The sequence below is a fragment of the Theropithecus gelada genome, chromosome 1 (assembly GCF_003255815.1).
Source record: "Theropithecus gelada isolate Dixy chromosome 1, Tgel_1.0, whole genome shotgun sequence".
NCBI lineage: Eukaryota > Metazoa > Chordata > Mammalia > Primates > Cercopithecidae > Theropithecus > Theropithecus gelada.
The window spans coordinates 91167799-91188009 of NC_037668.1; the positions used below are offsets into that span (position 1 = coordinate 91167799).

The following is a 20211-nucleotide window of genomic DNA, read 5'->3' on the forward strand; positions in this document are numbered from 1 at the left end:
TCTGTATGAAGAGACTGTCTCACACCTTTTTTTCTCTTTTTTGTTTTCTGTTTTAATAAAGTTAAAGAGTAAAATAAAAATTCACAAGCTGCTTCCTTGTCCATCTGCCTACCTCCCTCCCCTAACTGCAGTCTTTGGCACTGGTTCATTATCCTTCACCCCATTCACACAGACACTGGATATCCAACTGAGAAAACAGAACTGCTCTAAGTACATGGAGACATGATGTGAATTGTGTCCACATTCAAGATTAAACTGAGTGACTCTGCATTTTCTGGCTTCTGGGTGGTTGCTCTTCATTAGGCAAATAGAAAAAAATTCCCTGGACCAGACGCTTCAAAGCTGAAGCCCCAAGACCACTGAAGAATGCCTTGAAGATACTATTTGCATCAAAATCACCCATATTCATGCCCTCCTTGTCCAGGTCCTGGCCACTCTCCTGGAGAGTCTTTTTCTTGGGATCAGAGAAGATGGTAAAGGCCGCTCCAATTTCTTTGAACCTCCCCTCCTCCTTCTGAACTTCAGCACTGCCTCCACTGTGCCAATCTGGGTGGTGCATCAAGGCCCATTTGTGATAAGCTTTCTTGATCTTGTCCTCAGAGGCATTCTTGTCCGCTCCCAGAATCTTGTAGTAATCTTTCTTCTTACCCTTCTTCAGTTTCAGCTGTGCATTTTTTAGGAGTTGTTTGTGTTTTTTTGTTTTCTCTATCTGATACACTTTTTCATAATTGTGCACTGCTTCTTCATACTGTTTCATGTTCATGTAACACTGAACTCTTCTCAAGTAGGCTTTTAAATAGGTGTCATTGAGCTTCACTGTATTTGTGCAGTCTTGCATTGCATTATCTAGTTTCCTAAGCTTAGAATTAATCATAACCTGATTATAGTATAGTTTAGTATTTATTTTTATATTGTTGGGGTTTACCCCAGGGCTCTCATGTACAGTTCGTACGCTAGCTTGTAATTTCCTTCCTTAAATGCTTTATTTCTGTCTCCTTTCTTTGCTTTGAGTGCTTTGGGATTTCTGCAAGCAATGCAGGCCCTCTCATGGAGCCATCCTGAGAGCCTATACAAAAACCTTAACTGCCTTCTCAATACAATCTTCATAATAAAGGCAAAGACCTTACACATACAGAGGATCTGCATTGGTGGACTCCATTTGTAAAATGTCACTGGCCACAGGTTGTGCTTCTGGATATGACCCAGCATTACTAAATATTCTGCTTTGAGGATTTTGAAGCAATGGCAGGCAGGGGCAAGTAGGAGGGCACAGTCCATGCAGAGAACAACCTTTCTAATATCATGCTTCTCAAAATCTGTTTTTGCTAACTTCTCATATTCCATGATTGAATTAGCATTCTTGAACTCCTGTTATTCCTGAGCATTTTTATGATCCAGTTCTAGGGCTCTCTGGAAACTGACATATGGCCATGGCATTCTCTAGGGAGAGAGGGGGCACTTGCCCTCTCCTAGATGTCCCTGAACAAAACTGTCATCCAATCTCAATGACTGGTGTGCATCTCCAAGAGCTTCCTGGAACCTTCCAAGCATAATCAATGTGGCTGCTTGATTACTGTAATAGCTAGTATTTTTAGGACATATGCCTAAGGCTTTTGTATAATTGTAAGCTTCGTTGTAATCTTTCTTCACATAATATGCATTTCCTTGTTCCTTGAAATACTCTGCTTTCCATGGTGTACAATTGTTGGTTAGACTTCTCCCTTCCCTAGAAGTGAAGTTCTGATGGGCAGCCAGCAAGTCTAACTTGTCTGGTTTCTATTAGCACATGGCTCTGCATCTGGCACAGACAGAGCAGATGCTCAGAAAACATTTGATTAATAAGTGATTGAGTAAAGGAAGCACTACTTAGTATGGTAGCCTTTAGAGAGATATTTTGTTGGCATGGAGCAATGGCTCATGCCTATAATCCCAGTACTTTGGGAGGCCGAGGTGGGCAGATCACCTGAGGTCAGGAGTTTGAGACCAGCCTGGCCAACATGGTGAAACCCTGTCTCTACTAAAAAGACAAAAGTTAGCCAGGTGTGGTGGCACATGCCTGTTATCCCAGCTACTCAGGAGGCTGAGGCAGGAGAATTGCTTGAACATGGGAGGCAGAGGTTGCAATAAGCCAAGATCGTGCCTCTGCACTCCAGCCTAGGCAACAGAATGAGACTCTGTCTCAAAAAAAAAAAAAGAACATTTGGGCATCAGAGACACCAGAACAGCAGTCTGCAACTAGGGATCCTAGAACTTTCTTTTTTATCTCACTGAATGAGAGTTCTGTGGAACATGCTTTAGGGAAATGTCACTCTCAAGTTTTCTTATATGTCAGAAGGGGATAATAACACCTGTTCTACCATTATCTCAGAGTTACTGTGAAGATCAAGTGAGCTGGATATGAAAGACTTTTGCTAATGCCTATACTGAAACATGACAATGTAAAGTTTAACTCTAACACTCTGCTACTTAGGTGAACTTATGCCCTACATGGGGCAAGAGTATAATGAGACTTGGAGGTTACAAAATAATGGAAAAGGAGTCATTTTGACCCATAAAAGGGTCAATTAAGGAACAGGTGCTGATAAGAAAATAGATTCTATTTTAAAGAATAGTTATGATCAGGTAAATGGCTTTCACTTAAAATCAGAGAAGATCTGAAACTTATATAGAAAAGGGCTTGTTTTCTTACCAAGTGGAAGTGATCTAGGAAAGGGACTAGAAACTATTATAAAAGTATGATTTGTGTGAGGAAGTTTGCCTAGCTGATTGAATATTAACAGTACCTTTAATAAAGTATATAATAGCTTGTTAAGGTTGCTGTAACAAAATAGCACAGGCTGTGTGGCTTAAACAACATAAATTTATTTTCTCAGAGTTCTGGAGGCTTGAAGTCAGAGATCAAAGTGTCTGCAGAGCTGATTTCTTTTGAGGCCTCTCTCCTTTTCTTGCAGATGGCCCTATTCTCCTGTCTTCACATGGTCTTTCTTCTGTGTGCATGCATATCTGTGTTCAAATTTCCATTCTTACAAGGATCCAGGTATGTTGGACTAGGGCCCATCCTAATGTCCTGACTTAATCTTAATTACCTCTTTAAAATCCCTATATCCAAATATAGTCACATTCTAAGGCACTGGGGATTAGGACTTCAACATATGAATTTTGAGGGCTACAATTCAGGCCAAAACAAGTTACACGCAATTTGTACCATGCGATTATTATCTTTACTTTATACACATGAAATGGCCACCAGAGGTTGCTCCTTTTGTGAAAGACATGGCAGAAAGACAAGAAAGTAAGGGGATTTGAACTCTGATTTTCTGGCTAGTGACAAAAAAAATTATTAGTTAGCTGGGCTCTTGCCCATTTCTAGTTTCATCCCAACTTTTCTATAGTGGATTACAGATGGCCACAAATTCTTTCCTACCTTCCCATTGAGAGGCAGAATCTATTCCCACTCTCCTTGTATCGTGGCTAGGTTGCTGTGTGACTTGGAAGGCTGGGGTGTTAAGAGATCTGCAACTTTTGCCTTTGCTGCTTGGAATGCTCTCTCTGGGAAGTGCGCTGCCATGTAAAAAGTTTGCGAAACTTTCTGGAGCGAGAAGCCCTGTGGAGAGAGGGCTGAAGCCATTCACAGATGTTTCAGCCTCAGCTGATCTCCCAGCTGAATGCAGCCTCATGAGTGACCTCAGACAATCCCAGTGGAACAGATGAACCACCTTCCTGAACCCTGCCTAGATTCTTGATCCATAGAATCATGAGCAAATAAAAACATTGCTACATAAGCCACTAAATTTTGGAGTAATTTGTTACACAGCAGTAGATAATTGAAGCCATCACCTATTAGTCAAACTGACTTTAGAGATTAATACTGTTCATTTCATATTCTTTCCCATCTGTCTTTAAAATGCAACTTTTTTTTTTTTTTTTTGAGACGGAGTCTCTCTCTGTTGCCCAGGCTGGAATGCATGCAGTGGCGTGGATCTTGGCTCACTGCAAGCTCCGCCTCCCAGGTTCACGCCATTCTCCTGTCTCAGCCTCCTGAGTAGCTGGGACTACAGGTACCCATCACCACGCCCGGCTAATTTTTTTTTGTCTTTTTAGTAGAGACGGGGTTTCATTGTCTTAGCCAGGATGATCTCAATCTCCTAACCTCATGATCCGCCCGCCTTGGCCTCCCAAAGTGCTGGGATTACAGGCATGACCCACCATGCCTGGCCAACAAAAACTTTTAAGAAGGATTATGCATTAGTGTAATTTGATTTCAGATAATTTTTTATTTTTTTAATTTTGAGACAGAGTTGTGCTCTGTCACTCAGGCTGGAGGGCATTGGTGCAATCATGGTTCACTGCAGCCTCAGCGTCCCTGGGCTCAAGTGATCCTCCCATCTCAACCTCCTGAGTAGCTGGTACTATATGAGCACACCACCACACCTGGCTAATTTTTATATACTTTTTATAGAGACAGGGTTTCACCATGCTGCTCAGTCTGGTCTTCAACTCCTGGGCTCAAAGGATCTGCCCACCTCAGCCTCCCAAAATGCTGGGATTACAGCTGTGAGCTACTATGTCTGGTCATGGTTTCAGATAAAATTTTCAGATAAGAACATTAGGCTTCCGGTGGGGATGTAAATATATGTATGTATGGGCTGCTATATGGTAGGGGAAAGAAGACACTTCAAAGAAAGGAAAAGGCTATGAAAAAGTGAGCACGTTAAAGACAAATGATAACAGCTATTATTTATTGATTGTGTACTATATGTCAGGCAGTATATTCAAGTTTTATATGCATGATTTCATTTTACTCTTATTAAAATTCAAAGAAGATGACATTATTATTAATTCTTTTTTGTTTTTTGTAGGCGAAGTAATTATGCCAGAGACATTAGGAGACTTTACCAAGTTCACACAGCTAGAAAGTAGAAGAACTAAGATTTAAATCTAAATCTGTTTGTCTTCAGAGTCAGAGACTAGTTCTTTTCTTTTTTTTTTTTAAATTTATTTATTATTATTATACTTTAAGTTGTAGGGTACATGTGCATAACGTGCAGGTTTGTTACATATGTATACTTGTGCCATGTTGGTCTGCTGCACCCATCAACTCGTCATTTACATCAGGTATAACTCCCAATGCAATCCTTCCCCCCTCCCCCCTCCCCATGATAGGCCCTGGTGTGTGATGTTCCCCTTCCCGAGTCCAAGTGATCTCATTGTTCAGTTCCCACCTATGAGTGAGAACATGCGGTGTTTGGTTTTCTGTTCTTGTGATAGTTTGCTAAGAATGATGGTTTCCAGCTGCATCCATGTCCCTACAAAGGACGCAAACTCATCCTTTTTTATGGCTGCATAGTATTCCATGGTGTATATGTGCCACATTTTCTTAATCCAATCTGTCACTGATGGACATTTGGGTTGATTCCAAGTCTTTGCTATTGTGAATAGTGCTGCAATAAACATACATGTGCATGTGTCTTTATAGCAGCATAATTTATAATCCTTTGGGTATATCCCCAGTAATGGGATGGCTGGGTCATATGGTACATCTAGTTCTAGATCCTTGAGGAATCGCCATACTGTTTTCCATAATGGTTGAACTAGTTTACAATCCCACCAACAGTGTAAAAGTGTTCCTATTTGTCCACATCCTCTCCAGCACCTGTTGTTTCCTGACTTTTTAATGATCGCCATTCTAACTGGTGTGAGATGGTATCTCATTGTGGTTTTGATTTGCATTTCTCTGATGGCCAGTGATGATGAGCATTTTTTCATATGTCTGTTGGCTGTATGAATGTCTTCTTTTGAGAAATGTCTGTTCATATCCTTTGCCCACTTTTTGATGGGGTTGTTTGTTTTTTTCTTGTAAATTTGTTTGAGTTCTTTGTAGGTTCTGGATATTAGCCCTTTGTCAGATGAGTAGATTGCAAAAATTTTCTCCCATTCTGTAGGTTGCCTGTTCACTCTGATGGTAGTTTCTTTTGCTGTGCAGAAGCTCTTTAGTTTAATTAGATCCCATTTGTCAATTTTAGCTTTTGCTGCCGTTGCTTTTGGTGTTTTAGACATGAAGTCTTTGCCCATGCCTATGTCCTGAATGGTACTACCTAGGTTTTCCTCTAGGATTTTTATGGTATTAGGTCTAACATTTAAGTCTCTAATCCATCTTGAATTAATTTTCGTATAAGGAGTAAGGAAAGGATCCAGTTTCAGCTTTCTACTTATGGCTAGCCAATTTTCCCAGCACCATTTATTAAATAGGGAATCCTTTCCCCATTTCTTGTTTCTCTCAGGTTTGTCAAAGATCAGATGGCTGTAGATGTGTGGTATTATTTCTGAGGACTCTGTTCTGTTCCACTGGTCTATATCTCTGTTTTGGTACCAGTACCATGCTGTTTTGGTTACTGTAGCCTTGTAGTATAGTTTGAAGTCAGGTAGCGTGATGCCTCCAGCTTTGTTCTTTTGACTTAGGATTGTCTTGGAGATGCAGGCTCTTTTTTGGTTCCATATGAACTTTAAAGCAGTTTTTTCCAATTCTGTGAAGAAACTCATTGGTAGCTTGATGGGGATGGCATTGAATCTATAAATTACCTTGGGCAGTATGGCCATTTTCACAATATTGATTCTTCCTATCCATGAGCATGGTATGTTCTTCCATTTGTTTGTGTCCTCTTTTATTTCACTGAGCAGTGGTTTGTAGTTCTCCTTGAAGAGGTCCTTTACATCCCTTGTAAGTTGGATTCCTGGGTATTTTATTCTCTTTGAAGCAATTGTGAATGGAAGTTCATTCATGATTTGGCTCTGTGTTTGTCTGTTATTGGTGTATAAGAATGCTTGTGATTTTTGCACCTTAATTTTGTATCCTGAGACTTTGCTGAAGTTGCTTATCAGCTTAAGGAGATTTTGGGCTGAGACAATGGGGTTTTCTAAATATACAATCATGTCATCTGCAAAGAGGGACAATTTGACTTATTCTTTTCCTAACTGAATACCCCTGATTTCTTTCTCTTGCCTAATTGCCCTAGCCAGAACTTCCAACACTATGTTGAATAGGAGTGGTGAGAGAGGGCATCCCTGTCTTGTGCCAGTTTTCAAAGGGAATTTTTCCAGTTTTTGCCCATTCAGTATGATATTGGCTGTGGGTTTGTCATAAATAGCTCTTATTATTTTGAGGTACATTCCATCAATACCGAATTTATTGAGCGTTTTTAGCATGAAGGGCTGTTGAATTTTGTCAAAAGCCTTTTCTGCATCTATTGAGATAATCATGTGGTTCTTGTCTTTGGTTCTGTCTATATGCTGGATTATGTTTATTGATTTGCGAATGTTGAACCAGCCTTGCATCCCAGGGATGAAGCCCACTTGATCATGGTGGATAAGCTTTTTGATGTGTTGTTGAATCCGGTTTGCCAGTATTTTATTGAGGATTTTTGCATTGATGTTCATCAGGGATATTGGTCTAAAATTCTCTTTTTTTGTTGTGTCTCTGCCAGGCTTTGGTATCAGGATGATGTTGGCCTCATAAAATGAGTTAGGGAGGATTCCCTCTTTTTCTATTGATTGGAATAGTTTCAGAAGGAATGGTACCAACTCCTCCTTATACCTCTGGTAGAATTCAGCTGTGAATCCATCTGGTCCTGGACTTTTTTTGGTTGGTAGGCTATTAATTATTGCCTCAATTTCAGAGCCTGCTATTGGTCTATTCAGGGATTCAACTTCTTCCTGGTTTAGTCTTGGAAGAGTGTAAGTGTCCAGGAAATTATCCATTTCTTCTAGGTTTTCCAGTTTATTTGCGTAGAGGTGTTTATAGTATTCTCTGATGGTAGTTTGTATTTCTGTGGGGTCGGTGGTGATATCCCCTTTATCATTTTTAATTGCGTCGATTTGATTCTTCTCTCTTTTCTTCTTTATTAGTCTTGCTAGTGGTCTGTCAATTTTGTTGATCTTTTCAAAAAACCAACTCCTGGATTCATTGATTTTTTGGAGGGTTTTTTGTGTCTCTATCTCCTTCAGTTCTGCTCTGATCTTAGTTATTTCTTGCCTTCTGCTAGCTTTGGAATGTGTTTGCTCTTGCTTCTCTAGTTCTTTTAATTGCGATGTTAGAGTGTCAATTTTTGATCTTTCCTGCTTTCTCTTGTGGGCATTTAGTGCTATAAATTTCCCTCTACACACTGCTTTAAATGTGTCCCAGAGATTCTGGTATGTTGTATCTTTGTTCTCATTGGTTTCAAAGAACATCTTTATTTCTGCCTTCATTTCGTTATGTACCCAGTAGTCATTCAGGAGCAGGTTGTTCAGTTTCCGTGTAGTTGAGCGGTTTTGATTGAGTTTCTTAGTCCTGAGTTCTAGTTTGATTGCACTGTGGTCTGAGAGACAGTTTGTTATAATTTCTGTTCTTGTACATTTGCTGAGGAGTGCTTTACTTCCAATTATATGGTCAATTTTGGAGTAAGTACGATGTGGTGCTGAGAAGAATGTATATTCTGTTGATTTGGGGTGGAGAGTTCTATAGATGTCTATTAGGTCTGCTTGCTGCAGAGATGAGTTCAATTCCTGGATATCCTTGTTAACTTTCTGTCTTGTTGATCTGTCTAATGTTGACAGTGGAGTGTTGAAGTCTCCCATTATTATTGTATGGGAGTCTAAGTCTCTTTGTAAGTCTCTAAGGACTTGCTTTATGAATCTGGGTGCTCCTGTATTGGGTGCATATATATTTAGGATAGTTAGCTCTTCCTGTTGAATTGATCCCTTTACCATTATGTAATGGCCTTCTTTGTCTCTTTTGATCTTTGATGGTTTAAAGTCTGTTTTATCAGAGACTAGGATTGCAACCCCTGCTTTTTTTTGTTCTCCATTTGCTTGGTAAATCTTCCTCCATCCCTTTATTTTGAGCCTATGTATGTCTCTGCGTGTGAGATGGGTCTCCTGAATACAGCAGACTGATGGGTCTTGACTCTTTATCCAGTTTGCCAGTCTGTGTCTTTTCATTGGAGCATTTAGTCCATTTACATTTAAGGTTAAGATTGTTATGTGTGAACTTGATCCTGCCATTATGATATTAACTGGTAATTTTGCTCGTTAGTTGATGCAGTTTCTTCCTAGCCTCGATGGTCTTTACATTTTGGCTTGTTTTTGCAATGGCTGGTACCGGTTGTTCCTTTCCATGTTGAGTGCTTCCTTCAGGGTCTCTTGTAAGGCAGGCCTAGTGGTGACAAAATCTCTAAGCATTTGCTTATCTGTAAAGGATTTTATTTCTCCTTCACTTATGAAACTTAGTTTGGCTGGATATGAAATTCTGGGTTTAAAATTCTTTTCTTTAAGAATGTTGAATATTGGCCCCCACTCTCTTCTGGCTTGGAGAGTTTCTGCTGAGAGATCTGCTGTGAGTCTGATGGGCTTCCCTTTGTGGGTAACCCGACCTTTCTCTCTGGCTGCCCTTAAGATTTTTTCCTTCATTTCAACTTTGGTGAATCTGGCAATTATGTGTCTTGGAGTTGCTCTTCTCGAGGAGTATCTTTGTGGCGTTCTTTGTATTTCCTGGATTTAAATGTTGGCCTGCCCTACTAGGTTGGGGAAGTTCTCCTGGATGATATCCTGAAGAGTGTTTTCCAACTTGGTTCCATTTTCCCCCTCACTTTCAGGCACCCCAATCAGACATAGATTTGGTCTTTTTACATAATCCCATACTTCTTGCAGGCTTTGTTCATTTCTTTTTCTTCTTTTTTCTTTTGGTTTCTCTTCTCGCTTCATTTCATTCATTTGATCCTCAATCGCTGATACTCTTTCTTCCAGTTGATCGAGTCGGTTACTGAAGCTTGTGCATTTGTCACGTATTTCTCGTGTCATGGTTTTCATCTCTTTCATTTCGTTTATGACCTTCTCTGCATTAATTAGTCTAGCCGTCAATTCTTCCACTTTTTTTTCAAGATTTTTAGTTTCTTTGCGCTGGGTACGTAGTTCCTCCTTTAGCTCTGAGAAATTTGATGGACTGAAGCCTTCTTCTCTCATCTCGTCAAAGTCATTCTCCGTCCAGCTTTGATCCGTTGCTGGCGATGAGCTGCGCTCCTTTGCCGGGGGAGATGTGCTCTTATTTTTTGAATTTCCAGCTTTTCTGCCCTGCTTTTTCCCCATCTTTGTGGTTTTATCTGCCTCTGGTCTTTGATGATGGTGATGTACTGATGGGGTTTTGGTGTAGGTGTCCTTCCTGTTTGATAGTTTTCCTTCTAACAGTCAGGACCCTCAGCTGTAGGTCTGTTGGAGATTGCTTGAGGTCCACTCCAGACCCTGTTTGCCTGGGTATCAGCAGCAGAGGCTGCAGAAGATAGAATATTTCTGAACAGCGAGTGTACCTGTCTGATTCTTGCTTTGGAAGCTTCCTCTCAGGGGTGTACTCCACCCTGTGAGGTGTGGGGTGTCAGACTGCCCCTAGTGGGGGATGTCTCCCAGTTAGGCTACTCAGGGGTCAGGGACCCGCTTGAGCAGGCAGTCTGTCCCTTCTCAGATCTCAACCTCCGTGTTGGGAGATCCACTGCTCTCTTCAAAGCTGTCAGACAGAGTCGTTTGCGTCTGCAGAGGTTTCTGCTGCTTTTTTGTTGTTGTTGTTGTTGTTGTGTAGCTGTGCCCTGTCCCCAGAGGTGGAGTCTACAGAGACAGGCAGGTTTCCTTGAGCTGCTGTGAGCTCCACCCAGTTCGAGCTTCCCAGCAGCTTTGTTTACCTACTTAAGCCTCAGCAATGGCGGGCGCCCCTCCCCCAGCCTCGCTGCTGCCTTGCCGGTAGATCACAGACTGCTGTGCTAGCAATGAGGGAGGCTCCGTGGGCGTGGGACCCTCCCGGCCAGGTGTGGGATATGATCTCCTGGTGTGCCTGTTTGCTTAAAGCGCAATATTGGGGTGGGAGTTACCCGATTTTCCAGGTGTTGTGTGTCTCAGTTCCCCTGGCTAGGAAAAGGGATTCCCTTCCCCCTTGCGCTTCCCAGGTGAGGCGATGCCTCGCCCTGCTTCAGCTCTCGCTGGTCGGGCTGCAGCAGCTGACCAGCACCGATCGTCCGGCACTCCCCAGTGAGATGAACCCAGTACCTCAGTTGAAAATGCAGAAATCACCGGTCTTCTGTGTCGCTGGCACTGGGAGTTGGAGACTGGAGCTGTTCCTATTCGGCCATCTTGCTCCGCCCCCGAGACTAGTTCTTAATTACCTTTCTACACTGCCTCTAAACTTGATCTACTCTATAAGTTTGCTATGGCTTACCCTTTTTGCTTATAGTAAATGCTGTCATTCAAAATGCATTTTGTGAGCATCTGTTATGTAAAGGCACTGGATATTCAGATGCAAAAGATGATCCCTATTGGAGGTAAACAGCAGGAGAAGGTATACAGATGGCAGTGGTGGGACAATTCAGCTATGAGTTAGTGACTGTGATGTCTCCTCCACTATTTATTCATGAATATCTTGAGCATCAACTTTTTGTTAAATACTGGGTCAGAAGCTGTTGGGTTGAGAAACAGGAAGGAGAGATTGATACAAACTTTCATCACTTTAAGATGTATTCTTTTTTACATATTAATATTTCTGAAATTATATGTGTTTTACAGTTATTACTAGCTTAAATGGTAGCATTGTTTTCTTCCTTAGTGGTACATAAAACAATGATGGTGGAATTTTAGATTCAATAAAATATGATTTTCAGTCTGCCAAACATGGTTCTTGTTCACAAGATGCTTAATATTTATGATCCTGCAATGTACTGGATTTCTGCCTACATTTGTAACCATGTAACATCCTTCACCAATGTGCCTTCCTCCTCTGGGCCTGAGATAATGCATTTATTCAAGTATGGTTATTTATTTTCTCTCTATACTGTCTCCATCATTGTTCAGCAAATGAAACGCTTTCATCTATCTTCACCCCAAATTCTTTCCTGGGCTCTGATTCATAACTGACACCTGAGTATTACAACTGTCTTTTCTTTATGTTACCTTGAACTCAATACAATGCACCATCTTTCCCTCCAAGCCAGATTATTCTCCAGGCTTCCCAAGATCTATCAGTTCTTGGGAACTGTAATTCACACTTGAAACCTTGGGAGCCATCCTTGATTCTTCCCTCTCCTTCATTTCACTTGTACATATCTAGTATGCTATTAAGACCTGTACATGAGGCCAGGTGTGGTGGCTCACGCCTGTAATCCCAGCACTTTGGGAGGCCAAGGCGGGCGGATCACCTGATGTTGGGAGTTCGAGACCAGCCTGACTAACACAGAGAAACCCCATCTCTACTAAACATACTAAATTAGCTGGGTATGGTGGCACATGCCTGTAATCCCAACCACTCCAGAGGCTGAGGCAGGAGAATCGCTTGAACTCGGGGGGTGGAGGTTGCGGTGAGCCAAGATCACGCCATTGCACTCTAGCCTGGGCAACAAGAGAACAAGAGCGAAACTCCGTCTCAGAAAAAAATAAAAAACAAACATAAAAAGACCTGTACATGTTTCTTCTTGCATTGATCTCTCCCTTTGCAGTTCCACTATTGCCATCTCAGTCCAAGCCCTTGTCTAATCATGCATGAACTGCTATAGTCTCCCTGATTCATCTGATCCATTTTCACCACTTTAAGTTTTCTCTAACACTGTATTGTACACTTGACTCCCTGCTAAAAGTCATTTAATAGCCCCTTACTGATCACTGGATACATTCCAGACACCACAGCCTGGTATTCAAGCCTCTCTACAATTATCAGTCCTTTCCAGCTTCATCACCCACCATCTAAACTGGAGGAAATGTTCTACACTTTTCAGCTGCCACAATATTTGGCTTGAACCATTTCCTTTGTCTAGATTCCTACTCTCATTCTCTGGGCTTATCCAGCCAGGCTTTCCTTCAAAGCTCAGCTGACTCCTCCAGGAAAAGCATTTCCTGATGGTTTGCAGTTTACAGTGAACCCTCTTCTCCTAACTCCTACAGTGCTTAGTGCATATATAAGTAATGTAACATTTAGTATGTGTTCTCTTCTATAGCTTTTTATCCTTTTACACATAAAAATGTCTTTCCAATGAGAATTAAATGCCTTGAGGGCAGGGACCTGGCCATATTTCTCCATATTCCCAGTGTTGATGGTCTTTTAGATATAATCATATTTTAGACCTGGAAGTTCACCTAGCCCTACTGATTCCTTTCACAGTTGAAGAAACTGAGGCCCAGAGAGAAGTTGTTCAGACTCAGTAGAAAGCCATAGTCATAGCCAAATATTTGCTAACACTTACAAGTTATAGGGGTTGGGTTACGTAGAATGGCAAAATTCATTAGTGGGGAATGAGGGCACTCTCTGAACAAAGGAAGCAAGTAAAAATCATCACAGCCGTCCATGCATGACTGGACAGGGGCCTAGACTGAGATGGAAATAGTGGAACTGAAAAGGAAGGGATCAATGCAAAAGGAAAAGTGTGCAGGTCTTGCTAACTTACTAGATAGGTATTTTTGGCAAGTTTGGGACCAGTTGATTCAAGCTGCCCCCTGGGGCACGTGTAGTGGCTACTCGAGGGCTGGGCGGTCCTTTTGCACAACGCACAGGCTCTCGAAAATGGTTGGATGTTCAATGTTTCTTACTTGAGGGGGCTGCCCAGTCTTCTTCTTCTCAGGCATGTGGGTGGAAGAAAGTGAAACAGGTTGGCTTTCTGGCTCCTCGAGGGCACAGGCCCAGAGGAAGCCCTACTGCCCAGTGGTGAGGACCCGCCAAGGCTCTCTACTCAGTGCAGCAAGCCAGGGCCCGCCCCTGACAGGAATCCGTTGGCTAAGCAGCCGTTCTGGCCTTGGCCACTATCCCAGGAAAGAAGAGCAAGGGGCTTTCCACCTGCCCCTAGCCTAACCCGGGGCTGGAGACCTCTCGGGTTCCAGCGGCTCGTGCCCCGCCTCCTAAGCCGGCCGCCCCTTCTCCAGTCCAGGTTGCCCGCCCCTCCCCTCACGCTTGACGGGCTCGCTCCCGCACCGGGCGCGCGGGTACACGGAGGCGGAAGGCTGGAGCGGCGGTCTGCCGCGGGGGTGAGCGCGCAGGCGCCTTCCTGGGACCAGCTGCAGGCGCGAATCCCAGCGGTCGGCGGGCGGCGGGGTAAGAGCATGGGATCCCCCGGGTTCCGGACCCCGGGCCAATGTGGGGAGGTGCCGGGGGCTCGCAACGCGCCACGAGGCGGCGCAGAGCTGGCGACCCGGCTCCCAGCTCCGCTCCACTCCCAGGGACGCGACGCGAGGCCTCCCCAGCCCTTCCTGCAGGGTCGCTTGGGGGTCGGATGAGGGGACGCGGTGATAGTGGTGGCACTTGCAGGCTGGGGCGGTCCTGTCACCCTTGTGCTTGCGCTTCTGAGAGCTTGGCCCTCAAGAGGAGGGGCAGAGAAACGTGAGAAGGGATCCCTTTCGCCCCATATGCTCGCCCGGCATAGCTGCACTCCACGGTGTTGTGTCCACTGCGGTGGAAGGACCTTTCAGACTAAAAGGAGCAAAGTCAGCTCTGGGATGTGGACCGCGGCGGGCTTGGCGTTTGTCGAGATGCACCGTCAGGGCAAAGGATGACGAAAAGCGCCTCTACTGCTTGCCTAGCAACTTCGTGGCCAGTGGATGGGTTAGAAAGTTACTGTATTCTGATTTACAGGTGGAAAAAGTCGCAAATAACCCTTTTTCTGGTTTAAGGAGAAGAGTGTGGTTAAAAACCTCGCATAATATCTTTAACCACACAGGGATCAGTAAAATTAGGTACCTCCCCGCTTTGCACACACAGATGCACACAGCTCCATTCAGCAAGTACTTCTTGGGTACCTGCCTTCTGCTAACACTGTTCTACAAGTGGGGAACAGAGAGCAACGACTAAGACAGGAGGATCCCTGCTTATAGGGAGTCTTTACTCTAGTCGACACATTCAAGTAATTTCCTTTTACACTTTTTATTTTTTATTTTTTAATTGAGATGGAATCTTGCGCTGTCGCCCAGGCTGGAGAGCAGTGGCGCGATCTCAGCTCACTGCAACTCTGCCTTCCGGGTTCAAGCGATTCTCCTGCCTTAGCCTCCCGAGTAGCTGGGATTACAGGAACGAGTCACCACGCCCAGCTAATTTTTGTATTTTTAGTAGAGATGGGGTTTCACCATATTGACCAGGCTGGTCTCAAACTCCTGACCTCAGGTGATCCACTTGCCTTGGCCTCCCAAAGCGCTGGGATTACAGGGGTGAGCCACCGCGCCCAGCCCCTTTTATGCTTTTTAAATTGGAATATAACATAGAGAAAAATACTGTACACAAATTATAAGTTGTAACTTGTTAATTTATCCTAAAGTCAACACATCTCCTAACCACTACTCAAATCAAGAAGCAATATTCACAGCATTTCAGAAGAACTCTCTAGGCACCCCTCCCAACCATCATCCCTTCTTTCCTCCCCAAAGGTAACCTCTTTCCTGATTTTTAACACCATAGATTAGTTTTACCTATTTATGAACCTTTCTTTTTTTTTTTTTTTTTGAGACGGAGTCTCGCTCTGCCGCCCAGGCTGGAGTGCAGTGGCGCAATCTCGGCTCACTGCAAGCTCCGCCTCCCGGGTTTAGGCCATTCTCCTGCCTCAGCCTCCCGAGTAGCTGGGACTACAGGCGCCCGCCACCTCGCCCGGCTAGTTTTTTGTATTTTTTAGTAGAGACGGGGTTTCACCGGGTTAGCCAGGATGGTCTCGATCTCCTGACCTCGTGATCCGCCCGTCTCGGCCTCCCAACGTGCTGGGATTACAGGCTTGAGCCACCGCGCCCGGCCGTATTTATGAACCTTTCATGGAACCATATGATATGTATTCTTTGGTGTCCAGCATTTATACTGAAAATTTTGTATGTGAGATTGCACCATGTCATGTGAAAATACAGTTCCTGATAGTGAAAAGAATTAGGAAGCAAATTGAAGGTAATGATACAAACATGTTGTAAGGGGAGGAAACTTTAGTAGGATAGTCAGGGATGATCTTTCTGAGGGGATGGTTTGAGATATGGCATGAATGACAAAAGATTAGCCATTCCAATCAGTTCTGGAGTTATCCCATGATGTTTTTATTTTAAATAAGAAAATAATTAGGGCTGGGTGCGGTGGCTTACACCTGTAATCCCAGCACTTTGGGAGACCAAGGTGGGCGGATCACCTGAGGTCAGGAGTTCAAGATCAGCCTGGCCAACCTGGAGAAACCCGATCTCTACTGAAAATACAAAAATTAGCGGGCGTGGTAGCGGGCGCCTGTAATCCTGGCTACTCAGGAGGCTGAGGCAAGAGAATCACTTGAACCCAGGAGGTGGAGGTTGCAGTGAGCCGAGATTGTGCCATTGCACTCCAGCCTGGACAACAAGAGCGAAGTTCCATTCTCAAAAAAATAGAAAAAATAAATAAACAAAATAAAATAATTTTAGATCATTAGGTGGAATGTACCAATTTTGCCCTAAATTTTTTAGTTGATTTATTCTATTTTCTGAATATATTTAAAGTGTATCCTGTGGTTAAAATGGTCCCACAGTTTTCAAAGAGAAGAGGAAAATGTCAACTTTGTCAATTTGCTTTTTTTTGAGGTAGAGTTTCGCCCTTGTTGCCCAGGCTAGAGTGCAATGGCATGATCTCGGCTCACTGCAACCCTCACCTCCTGGGTTGAAGTGATTCTCCTTCCTCAGCCTTCCAAATAGCTGGGATTATAGGCGACTGCCACCATACCTGGCTAATTTTGTATTTTTAGTAGAGATGGGGTTTCACCATATTGGTTAGGCTGGTCTCGAACTCCTAACGTCAGGTGATCTGCCCACCTCGGCTTCCCAAAGTACTGGGGTTACAGGCATGAGCCACCGCGACCAGCGTCAATTTGCTTCTTACTTTAAAACCCCAACCTAAGGAAAACTGTTAAAAAAAACAAAAAAAAAAACAAAAAAAAAACAGTAAGTGGTTAATTGATTTTAACTGCTTTTGTATTTTTTTCCCATGATTTGGGGGTATTCTTAATGATTCTTACAAAGGCTCATTTCTCTAAGATGGAAAGTTGGTGTGGTTAATGCAAGTATATTTTGGAAGAAAAGTGAAGACCAAACTAGAGAAATTATTTATTGGAAGACTTTCCCAAACTAAATACAAAGACAAAATTCCTCTTTCTCGCTGTACCAAAGATAAATCACCCCTTTGTCTACCGTTGTGGTTTTATATTTACCTGTAGGTGAACATGTTCTAAATAGAATTGACTGTGTCATTATCTACATATGTGTTGTTTTTCTTCTCTCAGAAATATTCCGTTGTGACAGTAAATCTTCACTATATTTTTAGACATATTGAGTCCCATTTAATAGGGAGATCCACCTTTTGATGTATATTCCCAACTAAAGGACTAGGGAATAAGGAACTTGAAATACCACCTTTCCTTAACTTTCCTTCCCACTACCCTTCCCCTCGAATTCTCTGTCCTTCTACTTGGTTTACTGGGTTCATTGTTGTAGGTACTGCACTCAGCTAAATCTTGGTATCTTTTTTCCCCTTAGGATACTTCTACATAGACATCATCAGTTTTTGACTATTTGGAAACCAAGCATCATTAAAATCCTCTCAAACTCCTAATTGCGAAGAATCGATAACATTTCAAGAAGTGATAACATTTCTCTGAACAAGAAAAGAAGTGATTGACCACGTTTTAAAAGTACTCTGGCACTGGTGCTGTGTTTTCTTCCCCTCCCTAAATTTGAAGAACTATGGAGAAATGGTACTTGATGACAATAGTGGTTTTAATAGGACTAACAGTACGGTGGACAGTATCTCTTAATTCTTATTCAGGTAATACATTTTTATTGTTTAAAAGAAAAGGAAATTTTCCTTTAAACAGGTGTTTGTTTGGAGAAAAGTTTATCATTTTCTGACCAGGACAGAGAAGAATTTCAGGCCTTTTTGATTGGTTGAGAAAATACATTTAAATGTCCAATTCTAATAGAAAGAATATGGATAAGAGCTAAATAGAAGCGTGCTCTTTGTGATGTGAGAAAGCAAAAATGTGTTCTAACAGGTAAGATGACAAATTGAGAAATGATTCTGTATTACACGTTGAAGAGGAAAATGAGCTAGCACTTCAAGGGAGGGGTGGAGTCTGTTTAGGGTAGAGAAGTATATTACTAGATTAAAGGGAAGCGATCAGTGGACAAGAATAAGATTGGGAATGAGGGATGGGGAATTGATGGAGTATTGTCCTGGTGTGTTGGATTGGCTTAAATATAACTCTGCAGGTACCTATTTAGCATGTCTCATGTTCCAGGCACTGTGTTAGGTTCTAAAAATACAAAGTGAATATCCAGTACTCAGAGGGCCCACATTTTATTTTATTTTATTTTTTTGAGACGGAGCCTCGCTCTGTCACCTGGGCTGGAGTGCAGTGGCGCAATCTCGGCTCACTGTAACCTCTGCCTCCTGGGTTCAAGCAGTTCTTCTACCTCAGCCTCCTGAGTAGCCGGGATTACAGATGCATGTGACCATGCCCAGCTAATTTTTATATTTTTAGTAGAGACGGGGTTTCACCATGCTGGCCAGGCAGACCTCATGATCCACCCACCTCGGCCTCCCAAAGTGCTGGGATTACAGGTGTAAGCCATCGCACCCAGCCAGAGGGCCCATATTTTAATAGTTAAATGGTCACAACACAGGGTGATAATTATAATGTAGAAGTATGTGTGAGGTACAGAGTTAATAGAGAAGTGAATGATCAGGATGCATTAGAGAAAACTTCAGGAAAGATGTTTGCATTCAAGGTTTGAAGGATGAGTCAGAATTTTCTAGGCAAATGAAGTGGGGAAGGTATTATAGGGTGCAGGAACTTGTGCAACAGACTTCGTGTCATAGAGCATGGTTATTATAAGTATTGTATTTGAGTTGCATAAAAGATAGGAACAAAAAGGATGAGGAGAGAGTGACCAGAGAGTAGGTTATACAATTAGCTGGGCAAATTATTTGGTTGTGGAAAAATAACTTATGTTAGTGAAAAACGGTCATAGGAAAAAGAGATAAAGAGAAAAATGAGACAATAATAATAGTTGTAAGAGCTATGATATACACCAACACATATATACACACAGACACACATTTACTCTCTACTTATACATTTACTATATATACAGATACATATATGGATATTTATATGTATTTATATGTGTGTGTATATAGTAAATGTGTATATACACAGACACACAAATATATAGGTATTTTATGCACAATATGCACATATATATGCACAATATATGCAAATATATATGCATAAAATACCTATATATTTGTGTGTCTGTATATAGTAAATGTATATATACACAGACATATATATGGATATACATGGACACACATATGTATAAATATCTGTATATATATGTGTGTGTAGTAAATGTGTATGTAGAGAGTAAATACGTATGTGTCTGTGTATATCGTAGCTTTTTTTTTTCAGAAAAAAAAAAGCTCTGTCGCCCAGGCTGGAGTGCAGTGGTGCAATCTTGGCTCATTGTAACCTTTGCCTCTCAGGTTCAAGTGATTCTCCTGCCTCAGCCTCCTAAGTAGCTGGGATTACAGGTGCACGCTATAACGCCCAGCTAATTTTTGTATTTTTAGTAGAGGCAAGGTTTCACCATGTTGATCAGGCTGGTCTTGAACTCCTGACCTCATGATCTGCCTGCCTCAGCCTCCCAAAGTGCTGGGATTACAGGCGTGAGCCACTGTGCCTGGCCTGTAGCTCTTACATATGGATGTATATGCACACAGACACATATATATGTTTTGTAAGTCTTTTTTTTTCTGTGGAGACAAGGTTTCACTCTCGTAGTCCAGGCTAAAGTGCAATGGCACGATGTTGGCTCATTGCAACCTCTGCCTCCTCGGCGCAGTGATTCTGCTGCCTCAGCCTCCTGAGTAGCTGGAATTACAGGCGTGCACCATGACGCCTGGCTAATTTTTGTATTTTTTGTCGATATAGGGTTTCATCATGTTGCTCAGGCTGATCTTGAACTCCTGAACTCAAGTGATCTGCCTGCCCCAGCCTTCCAAAGTGCTGGGATTATAGGTGTGAGCCACCATGCCCAGCCAATATTTTAACCAGACTATAGTTTCTCTTTTCTCTTAAAACATTTTTTTGTGGGGAGGCTAAGGTGGGTGGATTGCCTGAGCTGAGGAGTTCAAGACCAGCCTAAGCAACATGGCAAAACCCTGTCTCTATTAAAAAT

At 42.6% G+C, this 20211-nt stretch overlaps 1 protein-coding gene and 1 pseudogene across 2 annotated transcripts in view; one reads left to right on the forward strand and one right to left on the reverse strand.

Annotated features, from left to right (window-relative positions):
• Positions 1 to 299: 299 nt before the first annotated feature.
• Positions 300 to 1682, reverse strand: LOC112627651 (annotated as a pseudogene). The gene has a single exon (XR_003120209.1). The product of XR_003120209.1 is annotated as a dnaJ homolog subfamily C member 7 pseudogene (transcript).
• Positions 1683 to 14135: 12453 nt separating this feature from the next.
• ALG6 (ALG6, alpha-1,3-glucosyltransferase) overlaps positions 14136 to 20211 on the forward strand; it is a 65723-nt gene continuing 59647 nt past the window's right edge. The window contains exons 1-2 of the mRNA XM_025390891.1: positions 14136 to 14593; positions 17509 to 17797. Of these exons, the coding sequence (XP_025246676.1) occupies positions 17716 to 17797 (82 nt within the window). The 5' untranslated portion in view covers positions 14136 to 14593; positions 17509 to 17715. The remainder of the gene's footprint in view (positions 14594 to 17508; positions 17798 to 20211) is intronic.